This window comes from Amblyomma maculatum, chromosome 4 (assembly GCF_055883805.1).
Source record: "Amblyomma maculatum isolate TAMU_Amacu chromosome 4, ASM5588380v1, whole genome shotgun sequence".
In the NCBI taxonomy this organism is placed as follows: Eukaryota; Metazoa; Arthropoda; class Arachnida; order Ixodida; family Ixodidae; genus Amblyomma; species Amblyomma maculatum.
In genome coordinates this window covers 54954908-54980399 of record NC_139347.1, presented here as the reverse complement: position 1 = coordinate 54980399, position 25492 = coordinate 54954908, and the positions used below count along the sequence as shown (strand labels likewise).

The following is a 25492-nucleotide window of genomic DNA, read 5'->3' as shown; positions in this document are numbered from 1 at the left end:
TCTTCCAAAATATTTTTGTCAAACACATGTATTTTTAACTTCCCATAGTGAACGCGATTCGGCATAAAACGAATATTACGAACTTCGCGACACCAAGCACTACAGGAGGCAGGCTTCGTTGCACTACATGTGTGTTGTGCGGCGCAGCAAACGTTCAGGACTACCTCGCAGATGCTGACAGCGCCACAGATGCCACGACGGCATTGGGAGTTGACAGCCAAAGAAATCAATGGCCTCCGAGATCACAGTTGCGCGCCTGTTTGTGCTCGCGGAGGTAATCTCGGAGGCCATGTTCGCATCTCACAATCGCTGACATCGCCGCTTCAGCGGCGGCGGCAGCGGCGCGATCGAATGTTGTTTTTGCTTTTTTTTGGGTTTTGCGTCTTTCGCGTTTTTTGGTTTTAGTGTTAGCAGCGGCGTGGCCGTCGTAGCTTTTGGCGGAGGCTGCGTCGGTCGTCGTGTCAAGTGTGGTGCGCGGGTGTGCGTAGTGCTGTGATGGCGGTGAACGTGAAAAAAAAAGAGCAGCACTGACTTAAAGACCAAGCTCAAGATAAAATCGAGGCCTTCAAGGCAGTTTACAAGAGGAGGCTGATTGACACACTTCTCGGGAAGCTTATAATGAAGCAGGAATTGAAGATCGACTTGCTGGGAGCATTAAAGTGGCATAGTACAGTGAAAGGTGAAACGATTGCCAACTGCTTTCGGCACGCAGGTTTTGTTCCAGCAGAGGCCCGTGCATCAAGTGACGATGGGGACGATCCCGACGAAGCAGAAGCATAGCTCCGAGAGTTCGATGAGCCTGGAACGATTTTTCGCGTTTTGTTGGTGACATGCCCGCAGCAATGACTGTAGAAGACGTCTTAGGCGGCGACGACATTGCGGCGACCACGGCTGTACAGACCGATGCCAAAAGCGCTGTGGAAGTTTGAGGAAGCTCAGGCTGACCGTGAAGACGATGAAAACATTCCTTCACAAGAAGCGCTTGCTGCATTTAGAGGCACCCTAGCTGCATTGGATTTGCTGCGCCGCCACTGCAGTGCTATCGAAAGCAGTGGGTTTTCCCTTGTTGAGTGTTTGCAAACTGGTGGAACAGGACGTGATACGGAACGCGATCAACACAAAAAAGCAGGCCGCGGTAACACAGTTTTTTGCGCGTAAGTAAATGGACGTGACCCAAGTAGGCACCCTCCGAGTTGCTGTGCCTTCTCTGATTGAATTTTGCTGCTCTTGCATGTATTTTCTACGAATTTTTATATTATGAATTATGGATAGAGCGAACTATTTTCCGATTTTTTTACTGTTCGACGAGGTTTCACTGTAGTTAGGCGACTTTTTGTTTGTGAAGGAAAAACACAACACATACAGGGACGCAGAATGGGGGAAAGAAAGTACCCGCAGGGCCCTCTGTCACTCAACTTAAATTTTATTCTAAAGTTAAGAAGGTACACGTAGCTGAGAATACATACAGCTTTAGTATGGCAAGCATATATCTTAAGGGGGGACATGGTTCTTTTAGACAAAGAAAGTTGCAAAAGGTTCATTACTTGATACTTTATTTTTCAAAATCTTTTGCTAATTTTCGTTCAGTTAACGAGGTTTGCCTCTTGTGAATCAGTATTATGGGCGCACTTCCCCGCTCTGCTTAATTGAGTGATTAATAGTAATCTTTGCTGTTTCTTTGTTTCCCTGTGACAGTTGTACCAACAACATCAGCAGCAGCAACAGCAGCAGCAGCATCAAACACAGCACCAACAGCAGCAGCAACAGCAACAACAGCAGCAACAGCAGCAGCACACACAGCGAGGGCAGCATGGAGGCCCTATGGCATTGGTACCAGGTGCCCAGTACTCCTTGGGCCAGGGGCAGCAGCAGGGTGGTGCACTGGGGGTGCCACCTCCCGGGGCACCCACCCCTTCACCCTTTGCACCCCCCTCCACACCATACCTACTCAACCAGGACCCATACGGAGCGCCACCCCATCCTCTTGGTATTGTCACAGGTGGGTGTGAGTGCAGTGGAAGGGGGCTGAAATTCTGCAAAAACCTGTGATGGACAGCTATGTTTTTCTCTGTAGATTTTTAAGTATGCATTGATAGTTCAGCTACTTGTTTGTGATAAGTAAAACAAAGTTTCTCGATTTCTGTGGTATACGCTACCTGCGCTACCTACCACTAATTTGAGGGAGCCAGCTGGGTAAACAGAGCGCTCTAGAATTTCCTACAGCATGCTGTGCTTTTTGATGTATAGGGCACACACCTTCATATTGAGAGGTGTTAATTCTCAATGTAACGAAGTATTTTGGTTTTCACAACTTTGTGTCCATAGCCTCAGCTTAGCCAAGTAAGTTTTACCGCACTTTCAATGCAGTGAAAGCTTGTTGGTGCCTAGAAACGAACCAGCTGAAAAATTGTGCTGCGAGCGCGAAAAGTTGAGCAGAGCACTTATCTGAGTGCGTGCATGAAGATGTGTTCCTCGGAAGGCTGATAAAAAGTGCATGATGGCAGAGCATGCCGCCTGTTGCATCAATTGTGGCAGTACGGGTGAACTTTGTGAACATAACGTGAAGGAAAACCACTAGGTGGCACCTTGTCTGCACAATGCGCAGCCAGTAAGACCGGGTGCGGTTCTCGTAGAATGTCGCAATCAGTCGCAATCCTGCCCAAACCGGCAGTTTGGCATGTGTACTCAAAGGGACCTGCGCTGTGAAAGCGGCGTTGATTTGGTGACATGATTAGGAGCTTGAAGTTCAGGTGGCCGGCGATGATGGTGAAACCCTGAATATGCGTCCACATCGTCCACATTGCCCCCATCAAGCACTTAATGCCCTATTCCATGACAATTAGAGGCTTTTCCTCTGAATCGTCTGTGATATGTTGGGAGGGCTCTCTGCATCTAAGATGACATAACGAAGTAAAGGCAGATTTTACAGACTTCGCGGCACAACTGGCAGCAGCTTCTATGTTCTCCGCGGCTTGCATGACTTATCTACATAGAAACGCATCTATGAAGGAATTCGGAGGGGGCTGCGGGAGTGTCAGTTTGGGGGTGGGGCTTCGATGCCAGTTCATCTACTATATGCTGCCTTGACACTTCCGCACCCCCCTCCGGAAGAGGAGGGAGTGTACGCACTTCTGCCTCCTTGTCCGACTGTGCCTTGCCAAAGCGTAGTTTTTCCACTGCTGCATTGCAGGGAAGCACGCCTTTTCCTCTGCCGGCATGTGCTTCAGCAGTCCACCAGCTGTTCTATAGAGTGCACTTTTGCTCTGGCAATTGTGTAGTTTGGGTGCTGTGGCTTATCAAGCATACCTGGACTTGAGCCAGCACGAAAGCCTTGGTTATTTTCCGTGTGCAGGCCCAGCCATGATGCCACAGTACTATGGGATGCCTCCGTGGGGCATGTTCCCTACACCCGCCGCAGGCCTCCTGCAGGGCCAGGGAGGCCAGGGGGGTCCTCCACAGCAAGTTCCGCAGCAGGTGCAACAACAGATGCAGCAGCAGATGCAACAGCAGGTACAACAGCAGATGCTTCGAGGGAGCGGGGCAAGGCCCATGACACCACAAGGAGGCGGCGAGCCTCTTTCTCAAGCACCGCCCGGAGGTGAGTTCAATACCAGCAAATTAGACTGCACCGTGAACCCAGAGACTTAAGCTCTTTGTAAAATTGCAGTGGGTTGTTATACCATAAAAACCTGAGTATAATACGAGGTTTTTCCGCCGATTTTGTTGTGTCGGGTTTCCGCCTCATATTATAAGTGGATCCAAACAAATTTCAGCCTAAATTCACAGTTCCGGCCTTGTTAGGCTTCCAGCAAGAGGAAGCGCTACCTAGCGGTGGCGTAACACACTGTTTCGATAATATAGGTTTCACCACGCTGTCCCCGCGATGCTATCATCAGGTGCCTGTGATGCACACGCAACCAGAATAAGGTTGATCGCACCTCGCACGATGTAAGGATTGTGAAAGACTTGGCACGTTGCATGGGTCTCTCACAGGCCTCTTCAGCCACACCCTTCCAGCCCCTGCAGCTGAATTTCGGATGCTTGACCAGTGTTTTCAAGGTGTGCGTGGGTCACGCTTTCAAGAAACGTGGGATAGCGAACACGTTTACAGGTACAGAAAAAAAAAAAAAGGGTTTCTAGGTAAAGATGTCTCTACCAAGGGATTCTCGACATACGATACACGTACCGGGCAATGACGATCGCAAAAATCCCGAATCTGAGAACACTTACTGGGCGCGTACGCCTTGTGCCAATGCACGGTGCTAGACTCTGAGCAGGTGCGAGGGCAGCGCAATGATGGCCAGCAGATCTTGCGCTGCCATCCCATGTCCGAGCTGGAAGTGGTCTGCTGGCTTTAGAGCAATCAGAGGACCATTTGGATTCTGTGATTGCCGGAGCAAATGTGAGCTGCCTTTTTTATAATGGTGCGTGAAATTTTCTGATCAAGCATGCCGGCGCGAGAAGGGTAGCAAACCAGCACCAGCGCGTGAAGATTCATGGCAATGGGTCCGTGGGCTTCATCTGCACTAAGTGAATTGGTTCATGTGGTGCCGCACTTTGCCATCCGTTTCAGCTGTGCAACATGGCGCCCTCTGCCTGACACCGTTCGTTTAGAAAAGCGTAGCCGTAGTGCAGGTCCAGTTCACGAAAAGTTCAACAAAATTGTGTACTAGTGCAATCCAGTGAGATGTACGTGGTGAGATTCTTGTGGCGATTTCACAGGGGCCTGCGTGCCCCAATCTCCTCTGTTTTTAAATAAAAGTTTTGTCTCTCTCTTCACCCCAGCGTTACTTCGGGATTTCTCAAGATGAGAGGCGGCCGCGGCAACCTTCTCATATTTTTTACAAGGCCCCCTTCGGGGCCACCAAAACGATGCCTCGGCAGAGCTCGCATGTCATTTGCCGTTCGTGCCCCCTCTTTGCTGCTGTTATGCTTTTTTTGTGCAAACCATTTATACAATTATCGGTTATAACAATGGAATTCTCGTGGCACTCGAATATTGTTGAATGTGTTTTGCGATCGGCCAGACGTGTGCTAACGAGTGCTCGCAACATGGAAAACTGATCGGCGGCACTCACCCACCACAGTTGCTTTCTTGCAGTGCCAAGGTGCAGAGGGGCGAAGCATCAAAAAGAGCCAACGAATCAACATACGAGGCACCATTTCGTGCAGAAACATGACCTCATAAGGAGGAACACAATGGTTTTTTTGCAGTGCCTTAGGGGCGCAGGGGTGCACCATGTGATAACTACAACTATTCGCCTGCATACGAGCGGCCGGTTATGGGGGACGCAACATGAGCTAAAACTCTGTGATTGTAATCTATCGCGACAGCCTCTTCACGTCACCGATGGGAGGGGCAAAGCATCCAGAAACAACCAAGGAAGCGAGCGTAGCTCGTAATAGTCTTTTATGAACCGGATTTGTGACTAGATGTCGTCTGCGCTACGACAGGCAAATACAGACTGAATTCTGCGAAATCTAAAAACGAAGCTGTGCATACCGCATGTCTATAAATGCTAATCTACACTTTTATGCACTTAAAGTATCGCTCCTAAATGTCTTTGTACCTCATTCAGCTGTTAAATTTTTTTTAATTTCAGGCAGTTCGTTTCGGGTCATGCGTTTTTCTGGATATTGTTTTTCCTCCGATGCGAGGTTTTTTGAGTACACGGCTGAAAACGTACTTTCCTTTTTTTTTAATATTCCAAAATTACAGCTCGTATTATATGCTAGTTTGTCTTATACGAGGGTTTTTACGGTAATTTTGGTCCTACTAGCTACAAACTATACACCCAAGAAGTAGTGTCTTGTAAATTCCCGTTTTTCTTTTGTCGTTTATTGACGTGTAGTATGGGGTCATAGCTTCCTGATGAAGGGCGTCGTCGTGGCCATTTCCTTGGGGTGACCTCCTGCTCTGTCGGTGTTTATTTGCAGGAGGCCAGTATCAGATGCTGGCGCCCCCGTACTATGACCAGAATGGCTCGATAATGATGGGCAACACACGAGCAGTCCGCCTGATGCCCCCGGTGCTAGTAAATCCAGGAGCTCCAGGAACCAGTGCTCCCAGCCAACCTGGTGAGTGGGCGGACAGTGAATGTGCACTTGGTAGTGATTTGCGTAAAGATAACCACAGAGTGCAAAGCAGTCTAATGGCTTGGCATTGCTATAAAGTCATATGCCGAGGTTCTGAAACTGACGTCAAGAGACCGCATGGCATGACAGGGCAGGAGCGGTCAACTCGGGTAGCTGCTTCGAGGCGATGGTTGCACCCACCTGGACACGTGAATCTTGTTTTGATGCACTACTCGTAGGCAACGCAGGGTCAGTGGTACGGCTTGGTTGAAGCGAGGGATTTATGCCTAAGTCGTGTAGTCTTGCACAAAATCTGGTGGCTTGTGACTGTATACTAACGAGGTTGTGTGAGGTTAGGGAGGCACATCAGTGGTTAAGCAAGTAGCACAGTGCATATACTGCATATACTCGGGTAAAGGCCGCGCCCCTTTTTTCCCAGATGGGTGTGCAGCCCTTATACGGCACTGGCACTTAGTTTTTAAATTTTCTGATTACTGCAGCTGTGGCAAATCTTTTGAATACATAACGCAGTGAGTGTAGGGATGATAGGGCGTGTACCGAGGCAGATATCCAGCTGGTACTGCATGACCGTTGCTGCTACCACTCCTGAGGTCTGCTAAAGTAAATATTGCGCAGTTTGAGCGCCTCTTGCCGCAATAGCATTTGGCGTATAAAGCGTGCAAACACGAGCTGCGATTTCTAGATTATGCAGGATTTTGTCTTCTTGTAGCTTTGCATAGACCATAGATGGAGTGCCAGAGCCTGCCCAAACGTTAAATGTTCTGCCTTGGAAACACTTTTTTGTAGCTGCTTTTGCACTTAGTAGTAGTAGCAGACAGAAAATGTGGACAGAAGTAGAAACTAGCCTGTCCCTCTAATTAGCCCAGTCCTGGGCTAGCTGCATCCACATAATCCCGCAAACTTTCCAATTTCTTCCGCCCACCAAACTTTCTGCCTTTTCCTGCTGCGCTTGCCTTCCCTTGGAATCTAGTCCATTATTTAACATTGGTGACCATTGGTTATCCTCCCCTCATGTTACATGTCCTGCAGATGCCCATTTCTTCTTAATTTCAACTAGAATGTAGTTGACTCAAGTTTGTTCCCTGGCTCACTCAGCACATTTTCTTTCTTATATTGTTACACTGCGCCTTTAATAATTTGCCGTGCAATATTGTTCCGGGGCCTGTGCAACCATGTTTTGGGTTTGGGGGGGACAGCTGAAAACCAAAAAATTGCGAAACAGTCGATTTTTGGAAAATTTATACTCCAGTAGTATGCCTTTTATAAACTACCCTTTCTGTAATTATCAATGCCCAACTAGTCGTAAAAATACTAGAAATTAATTGTACAACAAGCGGCGACAGCAGCGAGCAAGCGCCGAAAATTCCTAAACTTCGTGCGCATGCCATTCCTCTCCCACCGAACTGAGCGCCGCCATCTTGATCTTGTTTTGTTTGTGAATTCTTATGCCTTCTTTTGCTACCCTCGGTGGCGGCGCGGTCGAGGCTTGGCTTGCTTCCAGTTGGAAGCCTCAGGGCGGCTTTCAAGTTTCCCGCGCTCGAATTCAAGGCTGCGATTGGGCAAAGTGTGCGCTCCTTGAGAACGCGGAGGATCGGACGGCTGCTATTGGCTGCTGCGCCCGCTAACGCTATGGGCTTCGTTAGCTGCCCCCGCGCGTCATCTGCTCTGGCTCCTTGCTCTCGTTGTTGGCTGTCTATGTACTCTGTGCGTTCTGTTCGCCTTTCGCCAATCTTGCGATCGCCATATTAACGATCTCTCGTCATGCCGTTTGATTGGTTTCACGCAACGTGTCTAACGTTGTTTGGTTACTCACAATTCATTGAGATGGGACACGCATTCAGTGCACGGAAGCGAAGGCTGTCCACATGGCGAAGTGCGCTGCCGCTGACTGCATTGACGCCTGCAGCGTCCTAGCATCTGTTACAGTGGAACTTGAAAAACAAGGAAATTTAGAAAAAGGGCCTTGTCTTGCCCTGTGATACCTATCCAGAAATTACTACAATTTGACAATGCCAACACATGCTGCAAATTCTCCATGCCTGGACCCATGTGACCAATATGATATACTCCGGTGATTTGAGAGCCAGCTTGCACAGCTTCATGAAACTTGGTAGTTATTCAAATGTCCATGCTACGAGCCTACCCTAAAACTTTCATTGAGATATCTTGACAAACAAAAGAAGTTATCATTCTCTCAACCTTTTAGTGCCGTTTTCTCGGAATCACTATTTTGCCTGGTGTGCCTGCTTAGGACAGCCGTATCTCGGGAACTGCCTATCAGATTTTCATGAGGCTTCTTTTATTCCATATCTCGATAAATTTCTGAGGACAAGAACACTGATTTTGGGGCTGTGCTAAAATCTAGGAATAATCATAATTAATTTCACAGTGCCAGCACTGAAAATTTTATTCAGTATCTTAAGAAATAAAAAGGTTGGTTCTCAATGGTAGCCTCCCCCTAAAATGAACATCTGGCAAAGGCAAATTGCTGATCTCACTGATCCTTTTAGAGTTCATCAGTTACAAATGATTACTGCATCAGCACTGTTTAATTGGGTACTAGTGTGAACATGGGATTGCAGTCAAATCTCGATGTAATGAATCCCACGAGACCGCAAAAAATCGTTATTTTGAAATACCATTGTAATGAAAAATCTGTGAGTATAAGCCAGTGGTTCAAACCTACGTATGAAAACGACGTACCTATGAGCAAAACCTGAAATGAAAATGTTGCACTAACTTCAGAGCTGATTTATTTGAAGAAATCAGTTTTCTTCTGGTGCTTGTGGCAAACGCAATCATGCACTACATTATACCACTCCAGCACATACACCTTCCACTTTGCTCAACACCTTATCAGGGGCGTGATTGCACTAAGCAATGAAAGTATGTACTCCGTCGATGTGTAAAAAACATCAGAATTCAATGTGACCTCATTTTCAGTGTTCCCTAAGTTTGGAAATCTTGTCTCCGTCTTTCAAAATGATAGCGGCGGGCTGATGGGGCAGTGCTCACTGTCTGCAAAGGCCGATTCGCCTCTTCCCTGCGTCGATTTTTTGCAGTGAAAGCTGCTTTGCTGTCTGCTATCATCGTCGGATCACGCGCAAACTTTGCAATAAGATAATTCGCGACAAAAAAAAAATATATATATATGCCCTGTAGTTTTCATGCGAGAGTTGCAAGCTGCGGCACTGTTAATTTTAGCCGAATTCGTAATACTGATGTTCCTACACTATAGAAGAAAAGATAAAATACGTACGTTATGAAATATACTCTATATTGAAATTCGTAATTCTGACATAGTTTTACCTTGAAAATGTGGGAAATCTGCTTGGGATTGACAAATTGGTTAATGTGATGTTTGTAGTAACGAGGTTTGACTGTATTAAAGACAGGCACATGGTTACGAGGGCTACTCATAAAACCGCAACTGTGCTGGCAGGAATAAGCAGCAGCCTGTGTTCAAGGCTTCAACTTATATATCGACCCCCCAGCTCGCAAAACCTCCTATGCAGAAAAAAAAAGTGACACTAACTCGTGCGGCTATCATAGCTTGCCAATAACTGTTCCGAAGACTGAGTCGTTCAAAGACCTGTTTATTTGTACACAGTCGACGACCGATTTTTTCGGACACCCAATTTTTCGGACATGCTTGATTATTGGGACTTTTTCCCGGCCCGAGGACATACCTTATAATGTCAATGTATTACGCTGCTCAAAATTTCGGACACTCTAAGGAGGGCTATTTGATTTTTCGGACATTCCAAGCGTCAGCCGGGCCAACTGCCACACATTTTGAGCGGTGTCGCCGCCATCTTGTTTGTTTACTTTTTCCTTCGATAGCCTCGAAACTGGTGTCGGCCTTGCGTGCCGCTCCTTAGCTAAACACGCTGGATCGAGGCTATAATATTTGCCTAGCAGCTTCCGTTTCCGGGACAATGTCGCTGCCGGAGTGCCTTTTTTTTTTCTTCTTCTTCTTTTTTTTTTTTTTTCTTTTAGCGTGATCGCTTCTACTGCCTGTTCCTCTGTGTGTTTGCCGTGTAGGCCTAGCCGTGGTCATGCTGATGCGAGAACTACGTTCTGTCGCTACTGTGGCTCGCATTTTATCGAATCGGCTTCAGTTCTGTTTCCGGATTTTTTTTTGCAACGCGACAGCGAGAAGGCACTCAACGGAGTCGGTGTTGTGATTCAGTGTTTGGAGGTTGTGGTGTGCCTTGACAGTGGGAAAACCTACTCTGTCGATTTGCTTGGAGCACTTAGTACCCTCGCCAATGCGTGGAAGTCTGTAGCACCTACAACGCTGCGCAATTGCTTCCGCGACGCGGGATTTGTGCTGAATGACGAGTCGGCTGCCTTGGACGAGGAGAGCGTCGTCGAGCAGTTGTCAGGCAGTGAGCAGTTCATTCACTACCTTCGCACTGCTGGTGTCGAAATTCCATCGGCCGTCTCGTTTTCAAAGTTCACAGACGTGGACCACCAGTTGGAACTGTGCTCTGGGCTCATAGATACAGGAATTATTCGCCAAGTGCTTGTGGAGTCTGAGAGCGAGGACGATGATGACTCACCTGCAGCAGCGCAGCCGACGCAAGCTGAGCTGATGCAAGCGAAATTAAGGTGGACCGGTTAGCACGGAAGCGGAGCGTGGTGCAGAAAATCATTCATGACTTTTTCCGGCCTCAAAGTGAATAATAGGCAGTAAATTGAGCTTTTTGGTGCACATTTGTTTTTTCGGACTGCCTGATTTTTCGGACATTTTCGTGGTTCGTTGAGAGTCCGAAAAATCGGTTGTCGACTGTAATTCTTGTGATTCATCGTCGCTTGCAAGAAGGATGCAGTCGCGGTCATTGTCGTCATGCGAGCCAATGCATGGTGAAGTACTGCACTAGGCAAATGAATCGCGTTTCGGCTACCCAGTCGGTGTCTGGGCTTTCCTGCCTGGTCCATTCACTGGAGAAAGCACCAATGCAATGTTTGGATTTTTTCAGTGTCAAGTCTAGCGGCTAAGGGTCAGCCCACCTGGAATAACGGTCGTTATACGCAGTGTCTGCTAATGCTTTCTTCAGTCACTGGCAGTTAATATGGCAACAACGAAAGAAAGTTTAGAAATGGAGACAAGGCATGAAAAAAATGCACTGAGACGCTTCTGAAAGCGTGTGGCTGATGTTTGACTGGCCATGTGGCTTTTGATTGGACTGTGTAGGACCTGTGGCACAGTGTTGCCAGTTTTTACGTGAAATGCCCATGGTTCATCTACAAAGCATTTCTGTTGTATGAAAACAATAGTTTTATCCGTATCTTTAGGTAAAAAATTCCTGGTTTTTCAAGCAGCCCGCTTTCGTGCAGTTTCTGACAACTGCTACGGAATTATGCATGAACCTGGGATATTACCTGCATCTTGGCTGAAACTACTTCAAAAGTAGGGTCATTATGCATTCCGTTTTGCTTTGTATGTGATGGGAATGTGATGCCAGTTGCTGAAACAGAAGTTTTTTCGACCTTCCAGTTGCAAAGAGGCGCTCCTTCTTAGTACCCGATAAATTGCAACGAAAGAGGGCATTGGTGCTTTCCTTTGACCACTTTCTTCCGTGGCATGCATCAGCCTTGAATGACATTGTCTTTCCTGGCCTCATTTTATTGAACAAACCGCTCTCATATGCCGCGTTGAACACATCGTCATGGCTGTACATGGAGTGACCGAGGAAGTTGACAATCTTTCCATGAGGACTCTCAGTTTGTGTAAACTGCACAGATCTCTCCTGTATGAAAAGTCATACGAGGTGGTACAACATAAGCCATATTGCATGAGCATATCTGTGTTTTCTCTTCCAAATGGTAAGGAAATCGCTCTAGGCACCTAAAAACGTTGTCCTTAGTAATCGAGTGTCTCTTGTAAATGTGTCTCTTGTATGCGCTGTTGTTAACGCGGTGAGACATAGGAAATCCATCAAAGCCACATTCAAAAGGTCTCCTATAACCGAGTGTCTCTTGTAACGAGATTTTACTATAGTTCTGTGAAAACTAAAATGGGCATGGAAACATACGAAGAACTGTATAGGTTCAAAGATGATATTCGTACGCACGCTGCTTTACATTTTGAGAAACGTGGTCTTTCCGGTGGCCTAGGGTCCCTGAATGGTGGCAGCCTACGCCTGCTGGGCTCTGGCAGTGCGGGTGCAACGGCTGGCAGTGGCCCGCCCCAAGGCCCCCAGGGGTCGGGCCTCTTCTCGGCAGCCACAGGCGGATCGAGTCATCCGTTTGGCGCTGCTGGCTCTGGGGGCTACAACCCGGGTGCGGCAGGTGCATCTGCCTTCTCGGGTGGATTTGCTTCCGGACTGGGTGTGGGCTACGGTGGATCGTCATCTCTTGGGCCCATCGGAACTTCACCAGCTGGTCCTGTTGGCATAGGTGAGGCCGAGTGTGCATTTGCGCATGTTGTTAGGGTTACACTTGTCACCACTTTGCCACATCAAACCTTGCTCTTCAGAGCACTCTTACTGGCAATTGGCGATAATTGAGAGAGAAAAAATTTCACTGTGCATGTGACGTAGTACTCAGCCTTTTGAATCGCCGGTGGAGAGAAGCGAGATCAGCAAGCGAAGCAGGTAGTGCAAGCTACTGTGAGCGGTTAGGAAGAAAACTTTCCCCGATTGCAAAAACTGCACGAGTTATTCTAATGGTCCTGCTGTGAAAACAAGCAGGTACTTCACCATTGAGCCTCTTCGTCAATGACAAGCTTGCCAGGCCTGCGGCAGACAAAACCATACTTGAAGCGTTATGGGTTAGTACGCCAAAGCTGTGAATCACTAGGCAGCTTCTCAAAATTGTTGGAAAGGCATACGGAATTTATCGCCAAATTATTAAAAATGAACCCCAGAATTGCCCAAGCAAAGAATGACGAACTATTGGCAGTAGGCAGTGAAAAAAGCTATAGGATGGAAAGGCTACCCCTCAAAGCTATCTTTCTATATCCCAAAGCTGCTTCAAAATGCCCTAGTCTGTTTTCAGCCCTGTAGACCTCCACCATATCTACAAATGGGCAAGACGATCGAGGTTGTGCTGCAGTCGTCTGCGATCCCACGGTAGGTAAAAAAAAACAAACAAGGGAGCGGCACTGACGTCAAGCTTGTTGAGGCGCATTATTGTGGTCTGAAGGCTCCTTTTTTTGCAGATACAGTACAACCTCGATAATTCGAACTCGGTTAATTCGAAATCCCGGATAATTCAAAGGTTTTCTGCGGTCCCGTATTTTCCAATGTAAATTAGGCCGGATAATTTGGACAGGCGGCCTGCGCCAGCCCGGTTAATTCGAAAATTTGGACTGCTATGCGGCAATGCCTGATCCATGTTTCGCCGCAAACCCGGCGAAACGACGGCCCTACGGAGCCACGAGGCAAAGCCACATAGTAATGGTGATGATTTATAGGCGAAGCGCCCCAGCCGGAGCACTCTCTGCACAAAAATCGGTCCACAGTGCGCCTCGTGCACCGCCGAAACACGCGCCTGCAGAGGAGAAGACGTGCTTCACTGCAACACGGCGGGCATACCGGTTTTTATCACGTGACCTCGCCCCCACTCCATCCCTTGGTGTGCTTCGCCCACTCTTCCCCCGTGCCTCCGACGCTGCAAGTACGCCACCACCACCGCCGCGCCGGTCTCGCCTGCGCCATTTCTTTGTGTTGTGCGCTGTGGTTAGGGGTCGGCTACTGTGCCGTTTTTTTGGGCGGGACTGTGCAGAAGTGCTAGCTTTGTGACCGTAGCAGTGCAGAAATGCCAAAGTACAAGACTTTAACGCTGCAGCAGAAGTTCTGCTTGATCCAGAAAGCAGGCAAGAGCGCTTGTTCGAAGACCGAGTTGGCCAAAAGGCATGGCGTGCCCCTCTCGACTTTGTCCACAATATTGAGCAACAAGTCAAAAATACCAGAGGCTTACGGCAAGACCTATTCTTCGAAGCGGTCACGAGTGCGGGCTCCCACGTATCAAGATGTGGAAGCTGCTCTGCTTCGCTGGCTGCAGAAAGCAAACGCTGCCCACCTTCCCGTCAATGGAACGCTACTGCGGGAGAAGGCCAACGACCTAGCTCTACAACTTGGGCACGAGGAATTTAAGTGCAGCAATGGATGGTTTTGCCGTTTTAAAGAACGCAATAATTTAACCTTTCTCACCGTCTGTGGTGAGAGCGGCAGCACTAACGAGAGCGTTGTCGAGTATTGGAGAAACCACACATTGGCGCCGCTGCTTAGCAAGTACGGTGCAGACGACGTTTACAACCTTGACGAGGCTGCACTTTTTTATAAGATGCTGCCAACAAAAACATTCGCAGTGAAGAACACCGCCATCAAGGGTAGGAAACAGGCCAAGGACAGGATTACTGTGCTGTTCGGCACAAACATGTGCGGTAAACTTAAGCTGCCGCTACTGGTCGTCGGGAAGACGGGGAAGCCTCGCTGCTTCAAAAATGCGCGGCTGCCGCCAAAGGATGAACTCGTCTACAGGCACAATAAGAAAGCCTGGATGACAGGTGCAATATTTGAAGAGTACGTGCGGCAACTTGACCGCAAGTTCGCGGCCACGGTCAGGAATGTCCTATTTGTCGTCGACAACTGTCCGGCACATGGCAACATCCCACATCTCCAGGCCATCAGGATGGTATTTTTACTTCCGAACACCACTTCGATCTGACAGCCGATGGACCAAGGCGTCATTCACCACACTAGGAAGATTTATCGGTACCACTTGCTCAAGCGCATGCTCCTTTGCTACGACAATGGCAAGGAGTACTCCATCGACCTCCTCGGAGCCATATGCCTCATGGTGTACGCTTGGAAACAAGTGGAGCCCACATTGATCAGGCGGTGTTTTGAACTCGCTGGTTTTTCCAGTGAAAGCACTGTTGATGCCAATGCAGACCACCCATGTACTACTACTCTTGACGAAGAAGGAGCAGAGTATTGCGACCGCATCAATGCGCTCTGCGCAGAGGATGAGTCCAACGCAGTCGGCTTCGCCGAGTATATCAACATTGAGAGCGAAGAGCAGACTGGCTACTCTGACTTGGAGAGTGAGATCACTGCTGGTACGAACATGCGCGATGACAGCGACGATAGCGACGACGACACCGACGAGCCTCCCCGAGCACCTGCTCTTGGTGAAGTTATCGGATCGCTGAACGTTATCCGCAGTTTTGTTGAGTGCCGCGGTGGAAGTTCAGAGATGTTTCGTCTATTTGACCAACTTGAGAGCATGACCTTAGGAGCCGCAAACTACCGGACGCGGCAAACCAGCATCTCTGATTACTTTCAGTAGTAATTCAAAATATGCCGAATAAAGGTAACAAGCCGCAAACTACCGGACGCGGCAAACCAGCATCTCTGATTACTTTCAGTAGTAATTCAAAATATGCCGAATAAAGGTAACACGTTCCTGCAACGAATTTTTTTGCCTAAGTCTTATTTCTTGGTGTGTTCGGTTAATTCGAAAACCCGCTTAATTCGAAGATTTCTTGCGGTCCCGATGACTTCGAATTAACGAGGTTGTACTGTAACTGAAATTTATCAGTCGAGGCATAGGATCAATAGGATCAAAAGCCCCATATCTGGGGGCTTTGAGGTGTATCTTAAATATGAAAAATAAAGTAGATATGCACAAGATAAGGGGCAGAAATGTCATGCTCATTAATCCGAACTCCAAATTAGTATCGCTGCTAGAGCACATCGAAGTGGTAGACTCGACATTTGAATCTATCAAGTCAAAATAGGTAAACTCATTAGATGGGACTAGATGTTCAGTTATAAAGTGCACCAGCAAGCGTTACGTTTTCTGCTAAACTTTTCCAAGTTTTTGCTAAAGTTGGCTTGTGTTATATATCTTTGCATGCTTTGGCCGTTTGTCTTCTCAGAAATGAGTGGGAGGTTAGAAAGGCATTGAACTTGCATAAAAAGAAATCAGATTGGAGATTTTGTATTTCAGAAAAAGAAAACTGCAATTATCAAAGGTGTGTGACCTTAGAAACGTGCTCCAAAACATAATTCAAATGCTCCAAAACTCTCGTTTCGTTTCTCCAAAGCTGCTCCAAAATGCTCGAGCCTGCTTCCACCCCTGAAAATGGCACAGACAGCGGGCTGTTTACTGAAGAGCTGAAGATTATTGATATTTAGGCATTAGGAAATTGCTAATAACTTCCTGGAAAGTAGTCGCCATTGACGTTTTTCTTTTTTGCACAAGATTGAATTAGGAAATTGCTAATAACTTCCTGGAAAGTAGTCGCCATTGACGTTTTTCTTTTTTGCACAAGATTGAATTTCGTGTCAACCTCCCAAATGGATTGTGCACAATTGTAACTGTGGAAAAGTTGGCGGCTGCAGTGGCTTTGCCCAAATGTCACCCCTTTTGATCCTCCTGTATCGCACACAGCTGGAGCACGTTACTGAGCTACCCTGTGCTATGCCCGACGGTGTTCGCGGACAGAATTGCGTCTTATGGGGCAATAATGGTTTCACATTAGTAGGCTAAAGCGCCGCACCGATAGCACCAAGGAAAAAGCGGCTGCGCCGCACTGATCAGTTCGTGCCGGCTGTGGAAGCGTAGCGAGAACACTCGACGGCGGCGTGCAGATGTCTCGGCACACACCTCTCAACTCTCATATCATGCTTGCTGTTGCTGCATGCGTGTATGTTCAGGCTAGTACTCATTGGGCACTGCCTGAAAGCCCCCCCATGCAGAGGTACAGCAGGTGCAGCATATTTGTTATTGCTGTTACCATTCCTGAACTCTGCTAAAGAAACGTTGAGTGTTTTGAGCAATGTGTCGTCGAATCGTAGCGCACATTGTATAGGTCACTCCTACATTGAGCAAACAGCCAGATTGGTATATCTACAAAATATGGGAGCTTGCCGTAACACCCGTCTGTCTTGTCGTGAAGGTGTAGCTTTTGCCTCTTTGAAACTGGCAATGCAGGTGTGACTGTTGTCACATCTGCATTGCCAGAGCTTTTGTAAAATTTGAAAATTTGAGAACCTAGTTCACACCCTCCTCTTTGGCACTGAGAAGAAATTGGAGGTTCGGCTGTATTTGTAGATGACCTCATATTAACAGCCAGTTCGCCATTTTCACTGAGAACAAACCTTTAAAAAGAGGGCAAAAAATGAAGGAAGTGTCTACACCTTGTTTGGCTAAGCTATACCTGCATAGGCCATACTTTTTTACATTGTTCTGACAGTGTGGGCAGCCTTTACATGAAACCAGCATTTTCCCAATGTATTTTGTTCACAGCAGCACAGCCTTTATTATGCGCATTTTATGCGGAGACACAAATTTTATAGACGTAAGCGCAGCCTCATTGAATCATTCAAATATACAGTAGTAACCACTCATTACAAACCGCTTAGCGTGTGGCACTTGTTATATAACGCAGTTTTTGCTGGTCACAGGCTTGCCTCCCATAGGATGTAAAGACCTACCGCGTGCACAGAGAAATACCGGTTATAGTACGGTTTTGAAATCCGCTAGATGGCAGTGTGGAACAGCAAGTTCACTTCCCTGTACGGTACTGGGCTTCCCTGTGTGGCACAGTACATCGCACATCACGTGTTTAGGCGTGACACAAGTGCACGCGCGCTGCTTGTGTCCTCTCTTTCAGTATCCACACCTTGCTCCTGTCCAGCACAAGATTGTGCAGTAGCTACTCTTTTCCGTTCGTCATTCTTTCACTTTTTTCCTTTCTATGCATCTGGGCCGCACCACGTTTTCTCACCATGCCTTCACTCGCACATTGTGCTTTTCGTTAACGAGCGAGCAGAAATGCTTTTTGTGATTACGTCTTCGTTCAGGTTTGGTCACATGACGGCAGCACGGCATTTCTCGCGAGGCGGCGAACTGTGAAATGACTATACGCTGAACAATTTGCATGAGATGGTATTTTCGTAATGATATAACGGTCCCACCGAAGCAAAACGATGCCGTGAGTTGCCACAACTAAACACTCCGTCTGCCTCACCACGAGGAGGTCTCACTCCAGGACTTCTCGAAATTTCTTGTGGGAACAATAAGAACCAAGTGATGCTGTAGCATACCACGTGCAGCACGACAGCGAAGGTTATCATGACCATCATTGCAGAACTGGGCACACGCTGATAAGTGCGTACGCAGTTCTGTGGTCGCATTGCGCAAGGTACGCTAAGCATGCAGCGGACTTAGCGGGTTGCTTTCTGTTCACTAACTAATAAGGCATTGTTGAAGGCACCTTCGTACCTTCGCATCTGCCCATCTAACCGCTAACACTAAAAACGAACAAACGTGGGTCGTTGGCTAGAAGAACTCAGTTCTTTTTGCGTGCCTGCTCTCTGTAGGCAGCATTTTTCGTGTAGTTAAACCTTGCTGTGAAAGCCTCGCTCGGCTGCGCCAGTATTGAGACATGCTAGTCTCTTGTAACTTGATTTGCTGCATTCATGCTCTTTAGGTTACTCAAAAATGTGGATATTGCTGCTGCAGAATAGTCATATTTCTACCCTATTCCAGAGCGCATATTTTTCTCCTCCAAGTGCCGCTCCAATTTATTTTGGCCATCTGGCCTCTGGTATTGAATTTGGTGCTATCTCTGTTGAATTCATATTTGGTTCAGCAGGGAAGCTACACCATTCGTATGCAGTTTAGCAATGGAGGTACACTATGCATATTCAGTTTAGTTTAAAAAAGTACTTTAGTAGAACCTTGGTGATAAGAATGTCACAGGGTCGCTGTTATAGCGTTTGTAAGAGCCGAGCCTCAAGGTGCCTGTGCACAGGTCACCAATGTGCCCTGAGAAGGGCACAGGTAGAGGCAGCCATAAAGCAGACCGCAAACATAGCTAGCGGGAGGCAGACTGGCCCTGCTCGCTGTACGCAGGAAGAGTGTTTATTCCGCTCTTTCCCTTCCCGCTTCTTCACCATGCAGGCCGGTTTGGGTGCCGTAGAAAAGACGCTCATTGTAACGGGAAATTCGTGGGACGCTGCTTTGAGGAATCATCAAAAATCAGTACGCAAAAGTATGAGAAAAGCACAGCCACAGCTCGTCATTCCTCGTGCCGCATACAGTATGACAGATGATCGCAACGCTGGTGATGTGCGGGCTGTGCGCCTCCGCGAACAACTCACGGCGCATACAGTAGTGCAGGAAGGAGACCTCGAAGTATGTGTGGGATGCGCCTCATCACATATTACTCTGTGTTTACAGTAACACTAGCGATCGCAGAGTCGGCGATGTGTGCAGGCCATGCGCACTTGCGTGTGTACCGCCTCCAACTGCTTGTGGTGCATAGCGGGACTATCATGACGTTGGCGATTTGTGCAATGTGCGCAGCCACAAACTTCTCGAAACTTCTCGCAGCATGCAGAGCTCTACAGCTACAAGTGCGAAGGCTGCTCGTGGCGCATACAGCGCAGTTGGCGATTTTAGAATCAACAATGTGCGTATAACACCTTAGCATGTGCATATCATCCAGAGCGGCGTGGGGGAGTGGGTTTGGGACATCTGAAATTTCGCGCATTCTAATAGTGCCTGTTTTGGCCAGGAAATTTTACGAATGCATATCACCGAGGCTCTACTGTGCTTGCACACCCTTAGTTGAGCAGTGTGCTCAAGGTACGTGGTTTATCTAGGCACGTTTCGTATTTAAGGCAGTGGAGTTATTTTGTCCTCATGATGTTGTATTTATGAAGTGAAATCCACCCTCTTACCTCCCCTGTTAAGTTATGTTCGCAGCGTTGTGGGTGATTGCAGAATCGATCGAAAGGCAACATGTGCAATGCTAGTCGCTTCTCCCTAGTGCACCAGCGGCACCGGGGTGCTTTGTGCACACGAGGGAGGTTTCATGAAGGTCAAATGCACTGTGGACATTGCAGCTCATGGATAACCACCACATCTACATGGTTGCTGCATTGCATTGCAGGCCTTGGTGGAAGCACAGAGTCCCCGAGGAGAGACTCGCTGGAGCGGCGTGATGGTGGGGCGGCCATGCTGGGCGGTGGTCGGGGCGGTGGCCCCTTTGCGGCCCTCGAGTCTGCCTACTCTGCGGCTGCATCAGCGGGAGGACCCCTGGGTGCCAAGGGGAGCCAGTTCTACGGGGCGCTGGGCACAGTGGCTGCATCACCTGGGCCCGTGGGCATGCTGCCCCAGAGCCTGACACCCCCTCCACCCTCCCTCAACGGGTCCTCCTCCAACCTCAGTTTAGGTGAGAGGATTATAGGGCAACCTGCGTTTTACAGCTGGAAATTGGGTAGATAAAAGGGTCTTCAATAGAGATGTGGGAGTATTGAAATCTTATAGTACACTTGGATATGGTAAAGTAGAATTGCGGCTCCATTTTGGTCTTTCATAAACAAATGTACTTAATGAAAAAGAGAACTTGCGGTGAGCATTAAACTGTGCAAAAGTAATGGTTTTATGCAAAAACAAAATTGTCCTGTTGTAGGTGAGATTCAAACACATTACCATTGTGTTCAGGCACACCACTGACTAGGGAGCGTATATATGTTGACTTGGTTCAGGTAAGAGGGATGCGATGTGTAATGTGTAAAGAAGCTCGGAACGATATCAATGAGTTCTGGAGCATAGTTTTTGTACTTTATACCAATTACAATTAAGCAAAACGAGACTGTTTATAATGTTCACACCTTCAGCGTTCAGCGGTAAACACATCGAATTTGGTTGGCGTCTGCCCTCTTCTTCCGTAACAAGTAGGCCTAGCGAGTCCATGTGGTGGTTGTGCGTGATGTCAATTATTGTACAGAGTGACTTCGCAAGCTTTAGTGGATGCAGATGGCAATCGAGTATAGTTTTGGCAGCAGTGATATTGCCGATTCTTGACGTCATCATCGCATAGTATTAGCGACAAGTGTCAATGCTCAGCCTGAGCACCTAGTCTACCAACAGATAGTGCAGGCACCTAGCAGTAGCCATTGAGATAAGAATACTGGTCAGGCCGGAAAAGGCAGATGCAGTGAGTGAGAAACTCTGATCCTAAGGACTATAAAGCGTTCATCGGAGCTTTTTGTAAAGTTGTTGCACTTCGTAAACAAGTAAACATACAACCAGTGCAGTGTAAAATATATTTGCACATAATATGTGTAGCTGTGTGGAATGCAACTTGCATTTCAGACAAACGATCCTATGTGAAGTTGCTGCAGGTATCTAGCTGTGAGAACAAAGGCATCGCTGAGTTGCAAGCAGGTGCAAACAACTCGATCTAGTCGTAGCCGGCGCATTGTAGGGTGGAATTGCATTTTGCCTTTGTAAATGCCGAGCCTTGTGGTATTACCTTAAAGCATTTATTTAGCGAATACAGTTGAACCCGGAAATAATGAACTCGGAAGTAATTGCAAAATAATTTTTAATACAGTCAAATCTCATTGCTACAAACACCACATTAATGAATTTTTCTAATTATACCGTATTTACTCGCATAATGATCGCACTCGCGTAATGATCGCACCCCGAACATGGAGCCGCCTGGTGGTTGATCTGCAGTCATCCCGCAGCGAATGCATTCCGACGAGTTCCCAACCTAGTCTATTAACGTTGGACTTCCCATGATTCCATGCTTTGCGGCGTTCGCCATTTTGCAATTCGGCAGCGTCGTAGCGTGCTTTGTGTTTTTGTGCGAGTTTACGCCATTTCACCATGGGGCGGTATGCCAGTTACACCGCCGCGTTCAAGCTCAAGGCTGTCGACTATGCACTAGAGCATGGCAACCGCGCTGCTGGTAGGCATTTCGGCGTGGACGAAATGAGGATACGCTATTGGAAGAAGCAGCGCGAGAAGCTGATGGCTACGAACAAGACACGGCGGGCTTTCCGTGGACCCAAAATGGGCAAGTTCCCTCGTCTTGAGGAGGCGGTCCTAGAATACGTGAGGGACCTGCGCAAGGATGGTTGTGCAGTGTCATTAGAAATGATACAGACGCAGGCGCGCACAACTGCCAGGAAGCTGGGAATCGCCGCAAAGGATTTCCACGCTAGCTCCGGTTGGACGACTCGCTTTATGCGACGGAATGGACTTTCCCTGAGGCGGCGGACGTCGTTGTGCCAGCGGCTCCCAGCCGCGTATGAAAGCAAAGTGATAGACTTCCATCACTTCGTCACTAGGCTTCGCGAAAAATGCGGTTACCTCATGTCGCAAATTGGAAACGCCGATCAAACTCCACTGACGTTCGACATGCCCCGGAATACAACTGTGAACGAGAAGGGTGTTCGGAGCGTCCTCGTGAAGACGTCTAGCGCAGAAAAACAGCGATGCACAGTCATGCTTGCTGTGACGGCCGACAGGCTGAAGCTGCCACCATACGTGATCTTCAAACGGAAGACTATTCCGAAGGGAAACTTTCCTTGTGGCATCCATATACGTGCACAGATGAAGGGGTGGATGACTGCAGACCTGATGGTCGACTGGATCAAGTCTGTTTGGGGAAGAAGACAAGGAGCATTTCTGCTTCCCTCGCTTCTGGTTTTGGACAGTTTTAGGGGTCACCTTGTGGACAGCTTGCGTGCCAAGCTGAAAGAGCTGCGCACGGACATTGCAGTCATTCCTGGCGGCCTGACTTCGCTGCTGCAGCCTCTCGACGTGTCTTTGAACAAACCGTTCAAGGACAACGTTCGACGACTTTATGCTAAGTGGATGGCGATGGGCCAGCATGATTTGACGCCGAGCGGAAAGATTAGAAGGCCATCTGTGGAGATGCTGTGCTCGTGGATTACAGAAGCGTGGAGCAGTATCCCCGATGAGGTAGTGGCTAAGAGTTTTAAGAAGACAGACATATCCAACGCTTTGGATGGAACGGAAGATGACTTCCTGTGGGATTGTGAAGATGCTCCCAGCGACGACACTGCCGTTTCCGATGAGTCGTGCAGCAGTGAAAGCGAGGATGGCGAGGATTCAGACTTTGATTAGAGTACTGACGAAAAAAAAAATAAATGGGCATTGTGCACTCCATGTGATGCTTAATGTGCGTGTTTATTGCGAAGGTAAGCCTTACTCAGTTTTTATTTTTGGTTGTAATCGAGATATATGTTCTAAGACGTCTGACCTGCAACTTGTTTGCGTTTTCGGTGCTCAAAAATTTTTTGTAGAAAATTTACCCCGCGTAATGATCGCACCCCGAAATTTGCGTCAGTATTTAAAAAAATAAAGTGCGATCATTATGCGAGTAAATACGGTAATCCCCAACTGATTTTCAATATTTTCATTGTAATAATATTTCAGAATTACTAATTTCAGCATAACGCGTATTTCATTTATTGATTTTTCATCAGTAAGCTACGAACATCTGTACTGCGAATTCTGCCAGCCACCTCCAAATCCTTGTACTCTCGCTGTCTGTGCATATGGCAACACTAGCTTAGCGTCTCGTTTTTCTGCTACAGTCTTGAGTATCCTGTGCTAATCTTTTTCTATTGCAGCTTTACATCATTTTCATAGCTATGTTGGACAACTTGCTTATAACTAGTCTGCCCGGTTATAGCGAAGCCACTTATAGTGAAATAGCGGTTATAACAAAAGAAGTTTAATTTCCCATTCTCTTTTTTGCATTTTCAATACAATTTTGGTCCAGTTTTAACGAAGTTAATAAGTGCACGTCAGCAGATATAGCGAAGTGATTTTGTGCCAAATGAAAAATAATGTATCATGAGATTTTTACGCCTTCAGGCAAATTTTTATGCGAAAATGAGAACAAAATTTGGCTGATGGCCATCTTCGTGATGCGGCGTCTCGTCGAGCCGTTTGAGCGGGAGGTAAAAAGTAAGAAAATAGAAGGCACTTTTCGATGACGTCACGGAGCAGCGGTCGACTTGGCGTATCGCGGTTCTTGAATTTCTCTACTCGGTTCTGGGCCCGGGAGAGAGAGTCGGGGAGAAATAGTTTCGGGAGTGAGAGGATGAGAGAAGCGAGAAAGTGTCCTCCGCTTTCGTGGATTTTTGTTTGCACTTCTCTCGCTGACGCCATTACACCTTCCTGCCTTGTTCCGCTTCTTACCTTTGATATCTCGTGACCTCTGACTTCGCCTGGACAATTTTTAGACGACGAGCTGGCCGGCTGCCAAAGCGGATGCCGCGACCACTGTCCGGTGCCACCGCCTCTGCACGGCTCCTGTCCCGATGCCCCGGTCGTGGGCGCCCGCCAGGTGCACGAGCGACAGAGGCTGCGCCAGTGGCCTGGAACGAGTGGGCGCGGTGCCCACCAACGGACCTACTCTGTTATTCCTTTCTCGAACCTGACCCTTCGATTTCTCGGCAATGTTGAGTCGCGAGCCCCAGCACCTCAGTGGGCAAGAGGAAGGTGTTGTCATTAAAGCCGAAGCGCGTCATTCTGGACAAATGCGCCGAAACGTGAAGAGTGATATTGCACGGGAGTATGAAATCACACAGTCCACACTTTCAACAGTAATCAAGAACAGAGCAAGATCGACGTCGTTCCCGACGACGACGTTGGCAGTGGGGATCGAAAGAGAATCCGGTGTGCCACGTGTGCTGACGTAGAAGCCGCACTTTACAGGTGGGTCTTGGATGCCCGATCAAAGAATATCCCGCTCAGTGGACCCATCATGCTAGTGAAGGCTATGGACCCGGGGGTTATCGCTAACTTCAAAGCCCACTACCGGCGCCGAGTGATCGAGCGCCTTCTGATCGATGCTCGCTCTGCTGACGACGCGACCGAGATGAAGGTCCCTTTTGTTGAAGGCCATCTATTTGGCAAGCGGAGCCTGGAGGGACGTAAAGCACCTGACTGTCGCTCACTGCTTTAGAAACCTGGCTTCTCCCGAAGCAGCAGCACGAACACGGTGCCTGCCGAGGGCGAACCTGCCACGGTTGACATCGCTGCAACAGCTGATGGTGCTGCCACGACGTCTGCTTGTTGCCATGGAGGACTTCACGATTGACGAAGTTGCCGGGAACGTCATAGAAGAGACGGATAGCGCCTCCGAGAGTGACTACGGCGAGACGCTGGTTGCGCCCCTAGTCTGGTGACTTCCGCAGCAGCCATAGCTGTTGACATACTACGTATGTACCTTGGGAGTTCAAACCAGAACTTGGTTCGCAGTTGGACGGTATGGAGCCCGCGACCCTGATGACCGCACTTGCAAAACGTGTTCAGGGAATGCTCGACCACTTTGTCCAGCCACGATAAAACAATTTACTCAAATTTCTCTTTTTTTTTCATAGTACAGTTACAACGAAATAGCTTGTATAGAGAAACGATTTCCAATTCCCACCGACTTCGTTATAACCGGGCTAGACTGTACAAGTTTTTCATTGCAGTGACATTTCAAAATAATGAACACTTGATTCAACATATTGTTACGGTGAATATTGAGATTTGACTGTACTATCAAACCCACTTATAACAATACCGGTTTAACAATATATCTGAT

General features: G+C 47.9%; 1 protein-coding gene across 3 annotated transcripts in view; it reads left to right on the top strand.

Annotated features, from left to right (window-relative positions):
- pum (pumilio) overlaps positions 1–25492 on the top strand; it is an 87578-nt gene that overhangs the window by 20234 nt on the left and 41852 nt on the right. For all 3 annotated transcript variants that reach the window (XM_084601538.1, XM_084601539.1, XM_084601540.1), the window contains 5 exons: positions 1696–1999; positions 3353–3598; positions 5938–6078; positions 12220–12501; positions 20018–20299. In XM_084601538.1, the coding sequence (XP_084457664.1) occupies positions 1696–1999; positions 3353–3598; positions 5938–6078; positions 12220–12501; positions 20018–20299 (1255 nt within the window). The remainder of the gene's footprint in view (positions 1–1695; positions 2000–3352; positions 3599–5937; positions 6079–12219; positions 12502–20017; positions 20300–25492) is intronic.